General features: G+C 50.4%; 2 protein-coding genes across 4 annotated transcripts in view; one reads left to right on the top strand and one right to left on the bottom strand.

The window, feature by feature from the left end:
* LOC309380190 (lysozyme C-3-like) overlaps positions 1 to 18,057 on the top strand; it is a 138,520-nt gene that overhangs the window by 120,072 nt on the left and 391 nt on the right. The window lies entirely within an intron of this gene.
* The window catches only part of TLN1 (talin 1), a 50,351-nt gene continuing 47,745 nt past the window's right edge, over positions 15,452 to 18,057 (bottom strand). For all 3 annotated transcript variants that reach the window (XM_081929526.1, XM_081929528.1, XM_081929527.1), the window contains 4 exons: positions 17,833 to 17,895; positions 17,495 to 17,677; positions 16,738 to 16,866; positions 15,452 to 16,535 (listed from right to left, as the gene is read on the bottom strand). In XM_081929526.1, coding sequence (XP_081785652.1) covers positions 16,404 to 16,535; positions 16,738 to 16,866; positions 17,495 to 17,677; positions 17,833 to 17,895 — 507 coding nt within the window. In that variant the 3' untranslated portion in view covers positions 15,452 to 16,403. The remainder of the gene's footprint in view (positions 16,536 to 16,737; positions 16,867 to 17,494; positions 17,678 to 17,832; positions 17,896 to 18,057) is intronic.

Below are 18,057 nucleotides of genomic sequence, written 5' to 3'. Positions count from 1 at the left end.
GAACCTGCGAGATCAGGCCCATCCAGACCAGCCTCCTGTTCTCACAGCGGCCAGCCAGTTGCCTGTGGGAGTCCACAAGCAGGGACTCCCCACCCTGAGTGACTGGCGTTCAGAAGCATTACTGCCTCTGACCATGGTGGCAGAACATAGCCATTGTGGCTAGTAGCCCCTCCTAGCCTTCTCCTGTATTTGTGGGTTTTCTACAGATGAATCATGCTTTGCCATTACTTCTGTGTCACAACAGCACAGTCCTAGCTTTGGCACCAGAAGCCACACAACGGGACAGGACTGGCACCAAGCAGTAGAGCCAGAAGCACCATGAGGCTGGAAGGCGGCTCATCCTTAGGATCAGCAGAAATCCTGAGGGACCTCTTGCAGGTGGCCCAATGGGGTGGCCAGGACAGGAGCCGGATGATGCCAGACGGGATCCTGGAAGCAGCAGTAGTTGCTGCCCCCTACACTCAAAACCCTGCCTGCGCCAACACATCCTGTGAGCTGCAAAGGCTGCTGGGCCTTGGTGCTCAGCTCTTCCTCGCCAGGTGCTGAGGTTGTGTGTAATGCCAGCCTCCTGCCACCCAACCCATTCCCTGTAAGAGGAGGGGAGCAGGCAGGTGCCAGGACTGACAAATGCCCCACAGAAAGGGGGGGCACAGTGCTGAGGCAAGAGGAGCAGAAGGGTCAGGAAGACAGTGCCTGAGCAGCTTACAGAGGGAAGCTGACAATGTGGGAGGCCAGAAAGGGGGTCTTGTCAGGGGGCTGAGCCTGGCGTTATGGAAACTCCTCTAAGGGGGTATAAAGCCCAGGCACTGTGGGGTGAATTAGCTGCCAGCCCAAGAGGAAGCGGCTGTGGGGGCTGTACTGGGACCCCTCATCCCAGCAGGCAATGGGGGTTCCTTCTGTGGGAGACCAACACATATTCTCGACAGTAAGTTGAGGGGCAAAGGATCACAGAGCCACCTGACTCGTTGCTGGGGAGAGAGCTCTGGGCAATGCCATCTCCCTTGTTTGCAGCAGCGGGAAGAAACAAGAGAGCCCTTCTGCTTCCAGTCACTCTCACACTTCTCTGCATCTTCGAGGCAGACAGATGTCTCTTGGTGGCTTCCCTGAGCACAGACTCCAGGTTTGTAATCAATGATGTATTTTGTAGCCTAGAAGTGTTTTACCTGCATAGTTTTACTCTGATCCAACGCAAGACTGTTAAGTAAGTAAACACCATTTTTAAGCTGACTTTATAAATTGTTGCCTAGTTCTTTGTTAAGAGGGGGAAGCCAGCTAACCTTCATTAGCTGGGATTGCTCAGAAAAGATAAGGCTTGGCAGCAGTGGCGTAGCGTGGGTTGTCAGCACCCGGGGCAAGGCAAGTAATTTGCGCCCCCTAACCCGTGGATTTGTGCCCCCTAACCCTAACCCCCAGATGTTGCGCCCGGTGCGGCCGGCCCCCCTGCACCCCCCACGCTACGCCACTGCTTGGCAGCCTAGTTTCAAGCATCTCTGTTTTGCTGCCACACGTGGGAGACTGGAGGGATAAATTGTAATTAATATATCTCCTCCTAACCATCAATAACCCATTCCACACCTTCCACTGATGGGCCCTCAGTGTGACGGTGCTCAGCCCCAGCTCTGCTGCCTGAATGAGGCCCCGGGGGGCCCTTGGCTCTAGGCAGTGTGGCTGTGGGGCATCTTGGCTGGTGGATCACAAGAGCCCTCCATAGAGCAAAGACCCCTCCCCACCCGGCCTTGCCGCTTTGCTTGTTTGCTGCACAAGAGGCTTGAGGGGTCCTGGAGGAGGAACCCCTTGGGAGGGAGTCCCGATTCTTTTCTGCACCTGATTTTGTGTTGGGTGTCCTGGGCTCCTCCATGCCCTCTGCCTGAAGGGCAAGGGGCTGTGGGGTGGGGGCACAGCCAGAGACAAGGAGCCAGACACCCACGCCCAAGTGTCAAGGCATGCAGAGAGCTAGTTCCTGTACTGAGTTTGGCCTTCTGAGTAATCACCACTATCTGGATGAGACCCCGTGTCAGAAGATCAGAGGACAGCTGGAGAGGAGGGGGAGGGCTGGGCTCCTGGGCCTCTGCCAGGGGGGCTGACTGCCCCCTTGGGGGCTGACCCAGCACTGTGGCCAAGGGGAGGGTGGGGGAGATGAGGAGAGTCCTTGCTTCCCTGGTGAAAGGCCCTGCCAGTCTGGCATTTGGCTTGGTGGCAGAGGGGCTGTGGGATTATCACGGCCTGGCCTGAAAGAACATCGCAACACGGACGGATCCAGCTGGACGTCTTCAGCAGCCCTTGTCCCTTGCATAGGTAGCCTAGGAGATCGGGCTGGGGAGGAGTTGGTGGCCTGCTGGCACCAAAGACATGAGGTCCTGGAAGCCCAGCGTAGGATGCTGAAAGCCAAGACCTCAAGGTAGCTTTCTCTGAAATGCTACCTGCTCCATGCGCAGGCCAGACGGACAGGCACAGCTTGGGGGTCTCAATGCATGGATGAGATTAGGGTGTCAGGAAGAGGGGTTTGGACTGGTCAGGTTGGGACTGTACAAAAGGGTTAGGGTTGGACTGGGATGGAACCAGACTGTTGTGGAAAGCTCCAAGGGGACTTCTCCAAACCAATGGATGCTGAGACAAAGAATCTCTGGGTTCAGTCAACCAGCTACAAATCCACAAAGGATGTAGCCCACATTTTACCAGGAATATCATACGGGACTTTGTTGAAAGCCTTCTTGAAATCAAGATAAACTTCGTCCAAAGCTTTCCCCTGATCCACCAAGCTTGTAGCTATTAATAAGAAATAAGAAATAAGGAAGTTGTTTTTCCTTTCTACTATTGTTTTGGAAAGTGCAAATTTGATTGATCCTCCTTTAAATGTGAACTGAATTTAATTTCTCCTCACTCCCTAGTACTGCTTTTTCCTATGCTGTGATTTGTCCCTTTGGCTGCCTTGCTGCAGGAGGCAGGAGACAAGTGGCCCCCAGTGCGCGCGCTCTCTCTCTCTCTCTCTCTCTCTCTCTCTCTCTGTGTGTGTGTGATGGTTTTGTGGCCTGAGGAGTTTCTCTGGTAACAGATGGAGGAGCTGCTCCCTGGCTGGCCCTCATCAGCACCATCTTCTGCAGGCAATAGCAGAGCTTTTTAGAAGCAGAGTCATGCGTTAGGAAGTCAGTGAATCATCCCGTTTGACAGCCACAACCAGGCTTCAGAAGGGGCCTTATGGCTCCTTGTGGCTCATCCCAAATCCTCCTTAGCCTAGAAAACACACACACACACACACACACACACACACACACACACACACTTCTTCAAGATCCTCAATCTGGACCTCTCCTGATGAGGATCTACTTGTTATGACTGAAAACCCTAAAAAAAGTTTGAAAAGTGTGCTGGAATTGATTAAAGATTTTGGAGAAGTGACAGGCTTTAAGCTGAATATAACAAAAACAAAATTGCTTGTTAAAAATGTAACAACAAAGGAAAAGGATGGTTTAAAAAAAAACATAGGGCCTGAAAATTTATCAAAAAGTGAAGTATCTGGGTATTTGGATCACCCCCAAAATATAAATTTATTTATAAATTTATTTCAGGATAACTACACAAAAATTTGGTTAGAGATTAGAAAAAACCTTGAAACCTGGAGTAAACTAAAGTTAACATTTCTGGGCAGGATTTCCCTTATAAAGATGAACGTGCTTCCAAAATTAATCTTTTTATTTCAAATGATTCCAATACTGGGTGAAGTGGGCTGCCTCAAGATATGGTAAAGAGAGATTTCCAAATTCTTGTGGGAAGGGAAGAAACCCACATTCCATGCCAGAGTGAGAGCCAGGTATCCAGACAAACTGTGAGTGAAGGCTGTCCCCCCCCCCCAGTCCCTGGGGGGAACTTGCGAGGATAATTACCCTCAATCATCCTTGTTTTTTTATTTGCTAACAATCTCCCGCTATTCTAGGAGCTGCCTCCATTAAGGCAAGCAGGAACCAGAAGCCAAGGGATGCTGTAGTTGTGATTCCTGCATCACAGGGGGTTGGATTAGATGACCCTCGGGTGTCCCTTCCAACTCTACACTTCTAAGATTATATGACACCAGGCAGCAAGGAAAGCAAAAGGCAGCCGATTTACACACACAGTCTGCCACCTCTGTCAAAATCTCTATGGAGCAGAACACACTGGTTCCCTTCCACAATGCATGGAGGGAGGGTGCTGCGTGGACCTTCCAGGGAGGCAGCTCTATGGCCTGCTGGGCCCCCACCCTCTCCATCTGAGCTCAGACAAGGAGGAAGGCACAGCTGGGCCCAGGAGTGGCAGCATCTCCTTACTAAGCATGGAAAATCCACCCCCCCACTCTGAGACATGTTCTCCCTTCACTGTCAGAGGCAGGAGCCTTCAGAGCACCACTTGCTGGAAGCCACCAGGGGCCGGGGGGGGGGTCCAGATAGTCCTCTTGTGCTTGGGTCTTGCTTGTGGGCTTCCATAACGGGCACTTGGTTGGCCCTGTGAGGAGAGGATGCTGTCCTAGGTGGGCTCCCTTTGGCCTAATCCAGCAGACCCTTCTCATGTCCTCCACAGTCCCACTGCTGGTGTGTGCCTGCTGGCAATGTGGACCCCCAGGGAACACCCTGCTGCAGCTCCTGCCCCTCCACCCCTTATGGGGCCTTCTGGCCCACAAGGGCTAAGACAAGCCCAGCCCCTTCCTACATGGTCCTGCATGCAGTGCCTTTTGCTGCCTGCCGGGTGGGGCTGCGGGGCCCTTTCCTGCCCAGCTCCCTCTGCTGAGAGCTGCTTACAAATATTTATTCTGCCCTCTATGAAACCTCCCTTTCTGCAGGCTGTGCAAACTTGTTAATAGCTCTGCCCAGCCCCAGGCCAGGCCAGGGTCAGTGCTAGACCCAGAAAGGACTCCTTCTACTGGAAACCACTTTCCTGAACTTCCGGTCGGCGCCAGCGTTAATGGCGGTCCTTGCTTCAAGCTCTGAAGCAGGACTGCTCCGTAAGTTCGGGTCTGTCCCGCTACGGCGAGCGGGGGACCCCTAAAATCACAGGCGCTGAAGCCTGTGGACAAGGAGATTCGGTGGGCACCTTTGCGCCCCCCGGTATCGTGAAAGAGCCTTTTTAAAGGCTCCGGAACGGCACCGGGTGTGAGCGCGGTGCTGAGGATCGTAACCCAGCTTGCGGAGCGAAGCCGCGTCGCCATTAACGGAGAGCGCCGATTCCTTCCTGAAACGACTAATTGGCAACAACAACCCGTGAGTAAGAACGGCAAATATAAAGTTAACGGACTCAGTAAATTAAGAAGATTTGGCTGAAAACGGGAAGGCGAAAAAGTAAGGAAGTCAGCCTCCCGGAACTGCACGACTTAAGTAGCAATGAAAGGAACTAGCTATATTTAAAAGGAACCCTTATTTTGAAAACTGTTAAGCCTGACATCTGAGGTGATCTCCCCCCCTTTTTTTTTTTTGAGCGGGAGAGAGGGGGAAGAAGATTGACTGAATTTAACCTGCTAACTGAAGAGAGTTTAGAAAGGAAAACTCTCCGCTGTCGATACCCCTGGCCGGGCTGCCTGAGAGGTGAGCGCCTGGAGAGAACTGTCAAAAGAAAGCGGCGCTACAAAGTAAGATCTCTTTTGAAACAAAAGTATAGGGACTTTAGAGGGCAAAATTTGTAACTTTTCAGTAGCAACAAAGTAAGACTGTTGGATAAACTTTTTCTTTTGGGACTTTGCATGGCTTTTGGCTCCCCTGTCTCTTTGTTACAGTTATTTGGATACAACTTCTCCCTCTAGAGGACTAAAACAGAAAATCAAGGCAGGAAAGTGGGACTTTCCATTTACAACTTTCCTGTGTGAATGACCTTGAGATGAGCACTCCACTGGAAGAGATATCAACAAGAAGCAAAACAAAACAAGCTCAAAAGCAAGCTCAAAAAAGAGGCTCTTTAACAGGAGCTACAGCTGCGCAGGAAAAAGGCACATCGGCATCAATGGATTCTATGACACAGGCTCTGCTCAGAATAAATCAATCCTTAGAAGCACTTACCAAGCAATCAACAGAGAACTCTAAGAAACTGACGGAGCTGACAACAAGACTTGACCTGAACACAACGGCAATATCTTCAAATACTGACTCTATTAACCGTTTAATTCAGGAAAGTACTGAGACAAGGAGAATAGCTGAGACCGCTAGGAGCACTGCCGAGGAAACCAGGGGAAAATTTGCACCTATTGCAAAGAAAGTACATGAACACGATGCTACTTTGGCACTTTTGGAATTGGAGAGAAAAAGCAAGAATCTGAAATTAAGATTGGTACCAGAGGAGGAAGAGGACAACCTTGGGGAATTTCTCACAGACAAATTCCAAGAATTCTGGACGGATGAGTTGGAAGGAGAGGAAGATGAATTTGCAATAACCACAGCCTTCCGGATTGGCAGGAAACAAGGCAAGAAACCAAGGGACTGTTTAATCACGTTGAGATCCAAAGAAGAAAGGGATAAATTATTGAACCTTCACTTCCAGAAGGCTTTGATCATCAAAAATTCCCAAATACAGATCTTCAAAGATATCCCTAAACACTTTTTGGAAGTTAGGGCCCAATTTAAAGACCTAGTGGACCTACTGAAAGCAAATAACATCCGATTCAGGTGGGAGTTCCCACAGGGGTTGTCCTTCAACTTCAAAGGGAAGAAAATTAAAATCAAAACAATCCATGAGAAAGATCAATTCCTCGAAAGAAACGCTGAGGATTTCCAAAAAGGAACCGTGACTGAGAGGGAGGTATTGGATATAACAAACTTATCATTTGGCCTGACCCCAGCACCGACAGACGAGGAGCAAGCACTTGGAGCAGTCGGTGGAAAAGAAGCCCAGTAACAAAATGTCTCTGCAACTTCTGAGTTGGAATTGTAATGGTCTGAACCACCCCCGAAAAAGAGGTCAAGTATTTCACATATTAAAGAAAGAACATTTAGATGTAATATGTCTGCAAGAAACCCACATTGCCAGGATACATAGAAAATTACTGATAAACAAGAGATTAGGATTGGAATTCATTTCGTCAGACAAAGTTAAGAAAAGAGGGGTAGTGATGTATGTTAAAGAAAGATTAGAACCAAAAATGATCTTTAAGGATGAACAAGGAAGATATCTGGCAGTGGAAATTCAAATACATGGAGAAAAGATCTTGATTGTAGGAGTTTATGCACCTAACGAGGGGAAGGCAGAGTTCTTTAAGAAGTTGCATGAGACTTTAATGGACTATATGGACTTTAAAATCATAATGATGGGCGATATGAACGGAGTCGTCTCCACAAACATGGACAAAGCGCAAAGACAAATAATTTCTAAAGATGGGAGATTACCAAAGACCTTTTTCGAGCTGACTGATACCATGGACTTGATTGATATTTGGAGAACAAGGAATCCCCTGGAAAGAGAGGGGACCTTCTTCTCTGAAGCAAAGATGACCTGGACCAGGATTGACCAAATTTGGATCTCTAGCAATCTGGCACCAAGGGTTAAAAAGACAGAAATCTGCCCAAAAACCTGCTCCGATCATAACGCAATAAGGATGGACATGAAACTGACAACAGCTGGAAACTTCAGATGGAGAATGAATGACACCCTATTTGGAGATGATGCTATTTACAAAAAGGCCCAAAAGACATTGAAAGACTACTTCGAGGTGAATTTAAGATCAGATGTGGAAAGAAGAATAGTGTGGGATGCTAGCAAGGCCGTGATGCGTGGTTTCCTAATCCAACAAAATTCTATAAAAAGGAAAAAACAGAATGAGAGAAAAGAAAAAATTTGGGAACAGATGAAAGAAGGAGAAAAGAAATTGAGATCTAAACCCAAGTCTCAAGAGATTTTAAGAGAAATAAAGTACCAACAAACCCAGTATATGGAACTGATAAATCAAGAAATAGAATGGAAAATAAAACAAATGAGGCAAAAGACTTTTGAGTCAGCAGATAAATGTGGGAAACTGCTGTCATGGCAATTGAAAAAGAGGCAAAAGCTGAACACGGTAACATCCCTCGAGGTAGAGGGGAAACTTATCAGTAAACCAAATGAGATCAGTAATTGTTTTCAAAGTTTTTTTAAGAAATTATATGCACAAGGGCCAAAGAATGAACAAGAGATAGAAGATTTTATTAAAAAATATGGACTTTCAAAGATTAGTGAAAATAATAAAAGGATTTTGAATGAGAAAATTACAGACCAAGAAATAGAGGGTGCCATTCAGGGTATGCAATTGGGGAAATCACCAGGACCAGATGGATTGATCGCGAGGTACTACAAAGCACTTAAGGAATGGCTAATACAACCGTTGAAAGAAGTGTGTAATCAAATCATGGAGGGGAAAAAGGCTCCTGAATCGTGGAAGCAAGCATTTATCTCACTCATACCGAAAACAGAAACTGAGAAGCACCAAGTTAAGAACTACCGCCCTATCTCACTATTAAATGTGGATTATAAAATCTTTGCAGACATTTTAGCAAAAAGATTGAAAAAAGTGTTATTGGATGAGATTCATAAAGACCAAACAGGCTTTCTCCCAGGGAGATATATGTCAGACAATGTGAGGAACATTATAGACATTTTGGAGCTTTTAGAGACGAACATAAACAGAAAAGCAGTTTTGATCTTTGTGGACGCGGAGAAAGCCTTTGACAACGTTAGTTGGAGTTTTATGAAGAAGAATCTGCAAGGGATGGGGGTAGGCCAAAAATTTGAAAATGGTATAGGTGCAATATACTCTGAGCAAAAGGCTAAATTAATTGTGAATGGTATGGTGATGGATGAGATCCCGATAGAAAAAGGGACACGACAGGGATGCCCAATATCCCCCTTATTGTTTATATCGGTCCTGGAGGTACTGTTAAACATGATTAGAAGAGACCAGCTGGTGGAAGGGATACAGCTCGGAGCTAAACATTATAAGTTAAGAGCATTTGCAGATGACTTAGTTTTGACTTTGCAAAAACCAGAAGCCAGTACAAAAAGGGTATTGGAACTTATTGAAAAATTTGGTCAAGTGGCAGGTTTTAAATTAAACAAACAGAAGACAAAGGTGTTGGGAAAAAATTTAACAATGGAGGAAAAAGATAGCTTCCAAAGGGAAACGGGTTTGGAAATAACAAAAAAAGTGAAATATCTGGGGGTGAATTTAACATCTAAGAATATGAATCTGTTTAAGGACAATTATGAGAAATGTTGGTTGGAAGTGAAGAAAGATCTTGACATTTGGTCTAGACTAAGACTCTCCTTGTTAGGCCGAATTGCTGTTATTAAGATGAACGTATTGCCGAGAGTGTTGTTTCTGTTCCAGACACTACAAATTTTGGACAAGATGGACTGTTTCAAGAAGTGGCAGAAAGATATATCTAAATTTGTCTGGCAGGGCAAAAAACCCAGAATAAAATTTAAGATTTTAACTGACTCAAAGGATAGAGGGGGCTTTGCTCTGCCGGACTTAAGACTTTACTATGAGGCAGCAGCATTTTGCTGGCTGAAACAATGGCTACTTCTTGAGAATACAGATGTCTTGGATTTGGAGGGATATGATAATAACTTCGGCTGGCATGCATACTTGTGGTATGACAAGGTAAAGGTTCATAGAGGCTTTAAAAACCACATTGTCAGAAAAGCATTATATAATGTATGGATTCGTTATAAGGATTTGTTGGAAAATAAAACCCCCAGGTGGTTGTCACCCATGGAAGCCAAGGCGGTAAAAAAACTTAATATGGAATCAGATTGGCCAAAATATTATGAAATTATAGAATACGATGGTGAAAAGCCTAAATTACAGAGCTTTGAGAAATTAAAATCTAAAGTTCGAGACTGGTTACATTATCATCAAATTAATGAGACATTTAAGCAAGACAGGAGACTAGGATTTCAGAAGGAGAGGTCAAAGTTAGAAACAGAGCTATTGGAATCCAATACTAAGAATTTGTCTAAAATGTATAATTTGTTGCTGAAATGGAACACTCAAGATGAAACAGTAAAGTCAGCAATGATTAAGTGGGCACAGGATATCGGACATGATATTATGTTTGCAGACTGGGAACAGTTATGGACCACAGGCATCAAATTTACGGCATGTAGTGCCTTAAAAGAGAACATAATGAAAATGATCTATAGGTGGTACATGACCCCAGTCAAGCTTGCAAAGATATATCATCTGCCCAATAACAAGTGCTGGAAGTGTAATGAATGTGAAGGAACCTTTTATCATCTTTGGTGGACCTGTCCAAGAATTAAGGCCTACTGGGAAATGATCTATAATGAAATTAAGAAGGTCCTAAAGTGGACATTTGCAAAGAAGCCGGAGGCCTTTCTCCTGGGCATGGTCGATCAAATGATTCCAAAGAAAGATAGAACTTTTTTCATGTACGCAACCACGGCAGCAAGAATTCTTCTAGCAAAGTATTGGAAGACTCAAGAGCTACCTACTCTGGAAGAATGGCAGATCAAGGTGATTGAATATATGGGACTAGCAGAGATGACCGGCAGAATCCGCGACCAGAGGAGAGAGACGGTGGAAGAGGACTGGAAAAAATTTAAAGTGTATCTTAAGAATTTTTGTAAAATTTTGGAATGAGAAGATGTCAAGGGCTATGAAATTAGAGAATTTATAGCTGTTAAAATCTAAACTTAAGAAAATTTAAAGAAAGTTGTTCTTTTAAAATTGAAAGAAGGATTGCTTAAAGCTAATTTAAAAAATAAGGGTGCAGTGATGGGAAGGTTTGGGGAAGTCATGTATGTTTGTTTGTATGTTTTTCTTTTTCTTTTTCTATTTTATTGTCTATTTTGTTTTCTATACTGTTTAAAATGAATAAAAAATTTTATAAAAAAAAAAAAAAAAAAAAGGAAACCACTTTCCTACCATGGGAGCATCTCCATTTGCAGCTCCCTGTTTAAATGGCATAAACTCTGTCATCGCCTCCAAACTGTTCCATCTTCTCTGCTAATGAATGTCTAATTACAGCAGGTGCTGCATGTGTGTTCAGCGACCGAGGGCAGAGTGTGCCCCACGCTGCTGGCAGCTCCAGGACGACGTGGGCAGCAAAGGTGCTCCTCTGCCTCCTGCTCTCCCTAATTCCCCTCGGAGTGACGAGCCAGGAACAGGTGTGGGGCTGAGGAAGGGGTGCCTTCCTCCTGGGGCACCCGCTTGCTTGCTTGCCTGTCCACCGGCCCACCTGTCTCTCAGATCAGCCCCGGGGGGCTATTTCTGGCTCTGGGCTCAGCGCAGGCAGCTGAGGATTAGGACCACCTCCCCATGCCAATAACGTCACCTCTGGCACAGCTCCGGCTGCCTGGGGAGCAGGGCCTGCTCTGTGGGCTTCTCCCCATCTCCTGGGAACAGCTCTCTGGGGACCTGATGGCAGGAGCAGCAAAAGCCCCCCCCCCCAAGAGATGGGGGTTTCAGAGGAAGGGAGAAGAACAGGCCCGGCTCAGATGTGGGGGGAGGAGAGCTCCCTTGGGTCCTCTGCCCCAGGATGCTATTGCAGGGAGGATTGAGTGCAGCATGCAAGGAGACCCAGGAAGGGCTCTGTGAAAGACACAAGAACCCCTCAGCCTCAGTGGGCCTCAGGAACTGCAATGAAGACGACTTTATTTGAGATGACTCACAATATGAAAGTACTGTAAAATATATAGTGTTATGGCTGGGGGACCAGAGTCTGTTAGTGAATATTAGAAAGTAATAAACGGTAGTATTTAGATAATATTTGGGATATGAAGGGAAAAGACAAGCTGCAGAACTGCGCCAGAATCCATGGGTTCTTCTTGCAGAGCCACTGAGCAACAATGGGGGACCAGCATGGAGTCATTCAGGACCTTGGCAATGCAAAAGAACTGTGCCCCCAGGAGTGGAGAATGAATTGGCAGGTTGCCAAGGGGATGGGGACATGGGGACATGATGTCACAGGAAAATCTGTCCTTTTTGAAATCTAAAAGTGTGCTGGGAAGGAGTGGGAGGACTCTGTGGGCTGCTGGGGAGCAAGAAGCAGGAAGAGACACAGACCCTGGTTGGGGGCCAAGACCCCAGGAATCTTGTGCCTGGCTCAGCAGAAGCTGGAGCGGCTTCCCTGGCTTGTAAGAAGCTGCACTTCCCAGTGGAAGAGGCATGAACTGCCGTCCATGGTGATCTCTGTTCCTTCTGCATACAAAGTGGGGATGGGAGTGGGTGGCCAAGAGCCCCTCAGTTTGGTTCCCCTCAGAAGCCTAGAAAATACCCCGTGTCTTTCCTTCCTTTCAGCCTCCCAAACTGGGCAGCCCAGTCAGGTGAGAGGAGCCTTTGCCAGCTAGGGTTGGCCAGGCTGTTTCACTGCCAAGACAAGCCTGGTGTCACCCCCACAGAGGAGCCAGGACTGAGGTGCCCAACAAACAGAGGGGCTCCCCTCCCCCTCTGGGAGGAGGCCAGATTTGGCCCTGGCAGCTCCTGTGTTTGCAGCGCCATGCCATACCTGGCATTCTTTCCAGGCTACAGAAGTCTGCAACTGCTAAGGAGACGCTCCCATAATAAATGCCTCAGGACTGCAGCAGATGAGGGAGAAGAGGGAGAGCCCTGCATGTGGGGCTCAGGAAGTGCAGTGGGTGAGGTCTTGTGGGGCCAGAAGGCCTTCCTTGCAAGAGAGGCAGGGAGGTGCCAAGCCAGCGGGGTCACCAGCTGGGCAGGGGGCACATAAAGAACAGGGATGGAGGTGGTGTCCTGGTCTAACCCAGTGAGCCTCTTGGGCTTGCCGATCAGAAGGTTGGCGGTTCGAATCCCCACGACGGGGTGAGCTCCTGTTGCTCGGTCCCAGCTCCTGCCAGCCTAGCAGTTCGAAAGCATGTAGATAAATAGGTACCACTGTGGAGAGAAGGTAAACAACATTTCCGCGCGTTCTGGCTTCTGTCACAGTGTTCCACTATGCCAGAAGTGGTTTAGTCCTGCTGGCCTCACAACTTGGAAAACTGTCTGTGGACAAACACCGGCTCCCTCGGCCTGAAAGCAAAATGAGGGCTGCGACCCCAGAGTCGCCTTTGACTGGACTTAACTGTCCAGGGGTCCTTTGCATTAAGAACACAAGAAGAGCCTGCTGGATCAGGCCAATGGGCCTTCTAGCCCAGCATCCTGCTCTCACAGCAGATAAGAGAGTTTTCCCATGGGAAACCAGCAGACAGGGTGGATCTGAGCCCAAGAGGCCTCTCCTGTAGCTTCCAGCCACTGGCATTCAGAAGGCAGAGCAGAGCCATCCAGAGACTCTCCTCCTCCATGAATTTGTCTAATCCTCTTTTAAAGCCATCCAAGTTGGCGGCCATCCCTGCCTCCTGTGGGAGGGAGTTCCAAGGGTTAACTATGCCTGGATCATATCAGTAGCCCCAGTAAAGACTTTGGGCCATGCAAGCCCAACTTCTCATGGCCATCCAGGGGCTCCCTCTCAGCCCGCCTTTCTTTACAGGTTTTGTTGTGACAATCTGAAACGGAAAGAATTGTAAAGTACTTTGCATGATGCACTGCGCTAGAAAAGACAATGATGACCACCACTGGCCCAGCACCCTGGACGTCTCCATTACCCGCCCCCCCCCAGGTGGGAGCTTTGCTGCTGGGGCTGGAGGAAGGACTGCTGGATGCCCTCCCTTGGGGCAAAGCTCCCCGGAGGCCTGGCTGTCACAGTGGCAGCCAAGGGGTTTGAACCCTCCCCTCGTCTGCAGGAAGGCGCCCCCACCCCCTTAGGTGGCCTTAGAGGCAACTCTGGGCTGTGCAAGAGAAGGGCGCCAAGGGGCTTCTCCACCCCCTCAGCCCAATTTCCCAAATGGGGACTCCCCCCCCATGCTGGTCCCCCAAGGTCGCTCCGCACCATCTGCAGAGGAAGCCAAGCCACACAGAACCGAGTCTTTCTTCCTTCCTGCAGCAGAGAGGGGCTGCGCTGCACTGAGTGTCCTGGGGCAGAGAGGCTCTGGGGGCGCCTTCATCCTCTCGCTTCCTGGGGGAGCTTGGCTGGCCTCCCTGCGCAGCGCTTCCTCCAAGAAGGTGGGAGACTCAATTATTGCCAGTGGGAACTAAGGGACTCCTGCCTTCTTCTTCTCCCAGGCCTTTTAAACTGTGTGTGTTGCAATGTCTCTGCTATTATGGTATGGATGTTTGTGTTTTTATGTTGTAAACCACCCTGTGATCTTTGGATGAAGAGCAGTACAGAAATATAATAAATCCTTCTCCTCCTCCAGCCGAACTCCTTGCAACACAGGAATCCCAGACCGATGCCCAGCTGACCTGTTTCAAAACCTCCAAGGAAGGGAGAGCCCAGCATATTGAGGGAGTCCATTCCAATCTTGAACAGCTCTCACCATCAGAGTGTTATTCCTGTTTAGTCAGAAACTCATTTATGCCCATTGGAATCCATTGGTTTGGGTCCTACACCCCAGAACAGGAAAGAACAAGCCTTTTATGGCTATCTGAAGGCGGCCGCCATGTCTCCTTTCAGTCTCTCCTCTTATCCAGACTAAATATTCCTAACTCCCTCAACCGTTCCTCCCCAGGCTTGGTCTCCAGACCCTTGATCATCTCAGTCGCCTTCTCTACACATTCCAGCTTGGCTCTTCAACTAGGGTGCCCAGAACTGGACCCAGGACTCCAAGTGTGCTCTGACCAAGGTCAAAGAGGGCAGTGCTAGGACTTCCATCTGGACACGAGATTTCTGTTGGTGCAGCCTAGAAGAGCATGAGCATTGTTGGCTGTTGCATCTTGCTACTGTTTCATGCCAAGCTTATGGCCTACTAAGACCCCCAAGTCCTCATGTACTGCTGTCAAGCCAGGTGCCCCCCCCCATATCTATGTGCAACTGGTTCTTCCTGCCCAAGTGCAAAGCCTGGCTGTCTCTCAAGAGGTTCATGAGACAGAACTTGACTTGCAGAAGCCATGCTGGCTATGCTTCAGCAAGGCTTGTTCTTCTATGTCCTTATTCTGTATATATTGCCTGTGATTGGTGTGAGCAGACAACTTTGCCCCCAGAGGACATGAGTCTGCATATGGAGGGGGACAGTCCCCGAGATAGGGAGATCTGTAATACGGAGTAAACACACCCTTACTGGGGGTTCAAGGACATGTGCCAAAGGTCAAGGGAGGACCAGTTGAGATTGCCCAGGGGGGCTGGGTGCCCAGCATTTGTGCATGTTCTGCAAAGAGAGCCACTCCCCCCCCCCCGTGTCTCAGAGGAGCAAATGGGAGTGACACCTCCTGGGACGGGAGGGACAAGGCTGCCAGCGGGATGTGTGAGTGGGGCTGGGCGGGGCTCCCTGCTTACGGCCGCAGAGAATAAGGCAGGCACTAGACTGGCTCTGAAACTCTTTCCAATCTTCCTCCGGCTCTTCTTTCCCCACAGCTGAGCCCCATGCATGACCCTCAGGATGGTCGAGTGGGGAAGAGAGACCCAAAGGTGGGGGGGGGGCGTTGCACCTGTTCCACACCACTGAGAGACGGAAGTTGCAGGGAAGCCAGTTTATTCAAGGCAGGCCCTTTGCAGGCCTGGGGGGTGGGGTGGGGGCGTGTCTGGTTCTTTGTGTGCTGATCACACACACCCCATAATCCATAGACTCATGCAACTGTACAGAGTTGGAAGGGACCCTAAGGGTCATCTAGCTCAACCCCCCGGGACACAGGAGTCCCTCCACCCGCCTCCCTTGGATTCCCTGACATAGAAAGGACACAGGCGGCTTATGGATGTATCAAAATTACAAAAGGTGAGAAGCCTCAGCAAGTGGGGGGGGGAGGGTTTCAAAAAAAGGGGGTGTCGAGCCTTGTGGTTTGGGGGTTTGCAGCACAAAGCGAATTTGCTGCTGCTGCTGTAATGGGGGTTCAGGGCAGGACCTGGAGGGGGGCAGGCAAGTGGGTGCCAGAACCGGGGGGGGGTGTGTGTGTTCTGGGCCCACACAGGCAGGCACTTGGGAACAAAGAGCAGCTATGACAAGAGAGGAGTGGGGTGCAGAGGCCTGGGGGGCAGCAGGCAGAGAGGGGGCTGAGGGGGGCTGCTGCCTCCAAGCCCCCCTGGCTCCCATTTAAGGCACCCAATATTTGGTTGGAGTGGAGGCTAATCCACATTGCACAGTCAGGCCACAGGCAGCGACCCCCCCCCCCACAGCGAGAGGCAGGCTGAGTAGCCAAGGCACAAGGAAGGAAGATTCCCGGAAGAAAAGGCGAGGGGACTTGGGGAGCCTCTGCCCCCTCCCGACGTTCTCCCTGGAAGGGCAGTCCAGAGCGTGGCACGTGACGGGGGCCGTGGGGCAGGGTAGGCGCAGGGTGGGCAGTGGCAGGCCCCCATCTCTTCCTGCTCGGGAGGAGGCCTGGCTGGTCCTTGCTGGGGGCGGGGGTGTCGGCATTAAATAGGGGAGCAGGGTGGGGCCGCGGCGGTGCTCAGGAGCAGAGGCGATGGCGGAGCTCAGTTTGGCCCTTCGTCCCGCAGCTCTGAGGGCAGGAACTTGTACTGCTGCTGCCGGATCATGGCCAGCTTCTTGCGCGCCTCCTCCAGCTCCCGCTCCTTGCGCAGCATCTCTTCCTGGGCAGCAATGATCTGGGGGGGGGGAGCAGGGGAGACCGTCAGGTGGAGGGGGGAGCAGCTGCCCCATTGCTTGCCAGCAGCGCCTGCACTGGGGGGGGGGCACCTGGCACTCCCCCCTTCCTTGCTTGCAACCACTGGGGGGGCCAGAGTCCCACCTGCCTGCAAAGGCAGCCTCGGCCCCCTGTCCTCCCCCCAGCCCTCCCTGGGGACTCACCTGCGCAATCCCGCCCACCATCTTCTCCTTCACCACCACCGTCTCGTTCTCCTGGTCCTGGAAGGCAGCTGCTTTCTGAGCTGCCTTCACCAGGTTGTCGGATGCCCTCTTGACGGCGTTGCCAGCGGCCTGGAGGGGGGGGGGAGAGAAAGAGGGCTGGGACTCTCCCCCAGGATACAGGCATGGGGGCGGGAAGGGGCTGGCCAGAGGAGGCCCACCAGCCCTGGCTGCCTGCCCCAAACCAGACGCAGGAAACTTTTGGGATTATTATTTTGGTGTTGGGGGTGGGATTAAGTCTGGAAATAAAACCTTCCTAGAAGGCAAAATATTCTAACAGCCACATCGCGAGGCATGAACTGCAGGAGAGCAGAGCTGCCCTGCGCTGTCCTTTTGCAGGACCCTCGCCCATTTCCCCTGCCCACATCCATTTAGCTTATGCTGGACACAGGGTGCAGGGGGAGGGAGGGGTCGGCAGCGTGGGGGGCAGGGGAGACATGGCCCCCACAAGCCCTTCCTGCCCACCCTTGAAGACTTGCTGCTCCCAGGATTTGGAGAGTTGGAAGGGATCCAAGGGTCATCTAGTCCACCCCTGCAATGCAAGTCACAAAGCGAGGGCCAAGGCCGTCCTGTGCCACCTCCCAGGGCTGTGCTGCAAGGGCGCAAGGCAGGTGGGCAGCATCAGCCGAGCGGCCCCCTCCCCTGCGCCCGACTTGGGTGTTCCCGAGGGTGTTCCTCCCCGGCCTCCCCGCTTGCTCACCTGCAGGCGCTTCATGGCCTCCGAGTCCTGATCCGCCTTGACCTTGCAAGCCACCAGCAGCTGGGCGGTGGAGGCAGCCACCTGCTTGGCGGAGGAGATGAGCTTCTCCTCGCTGGCGTGGCCCTGCACAGCCGCATTGGCCGCCTCACACAGGTTGTTGGTGGCAGCGGCCACCATCCGCGCCTTGGCAGGGGAGGAAGGAAAGCGAGTGAGCGGAGGGGGAAGCCGGCGGCAGCTCACTCAGGCTCCCCTGCAAAGTGGCTGCAAGTGGGAACTGCGGCCCCTACAGGGGGAAAGGAGCCTCCTTCCCCCCCCCCTTTGGTCCCCTTCGTACTCACCGCTGAAATGAGGCCCTGGGACCACTGCCCGTCGTCCAGGGCGTTGGCAGGGATGGCACCCACCTGGCAACAGAGAAGGCGGAGGGGGGTGAGCCCAGATGGTCCCCAAGAGGCCAGGCCTCCCCCCAGACAGAGAGATAGATAGATAAACTTTATTTGCATTAGCCAACGGCCAGGGCAACATAAAACAAGCAACATATACAAATAAAAAAAGTCAGCAATGGG

This window comes from Podarcis melisellensis, assembly GCF_964234715.1.
Source record: "Podarcis melisellensis genome assembly, chromosome: 11".
Lineage (NCBI taxonomy): Eukaryota > Metazoa > Chordata > Lepidosauria > Squamata > Lacertidae > Podarcis > Podarcis melisellensis.
The sequence above is the reverse complement of the archived record's forward strand: the minus strand, read 5'-3'. Positions and strand labels throughout refer to the sequence as shown.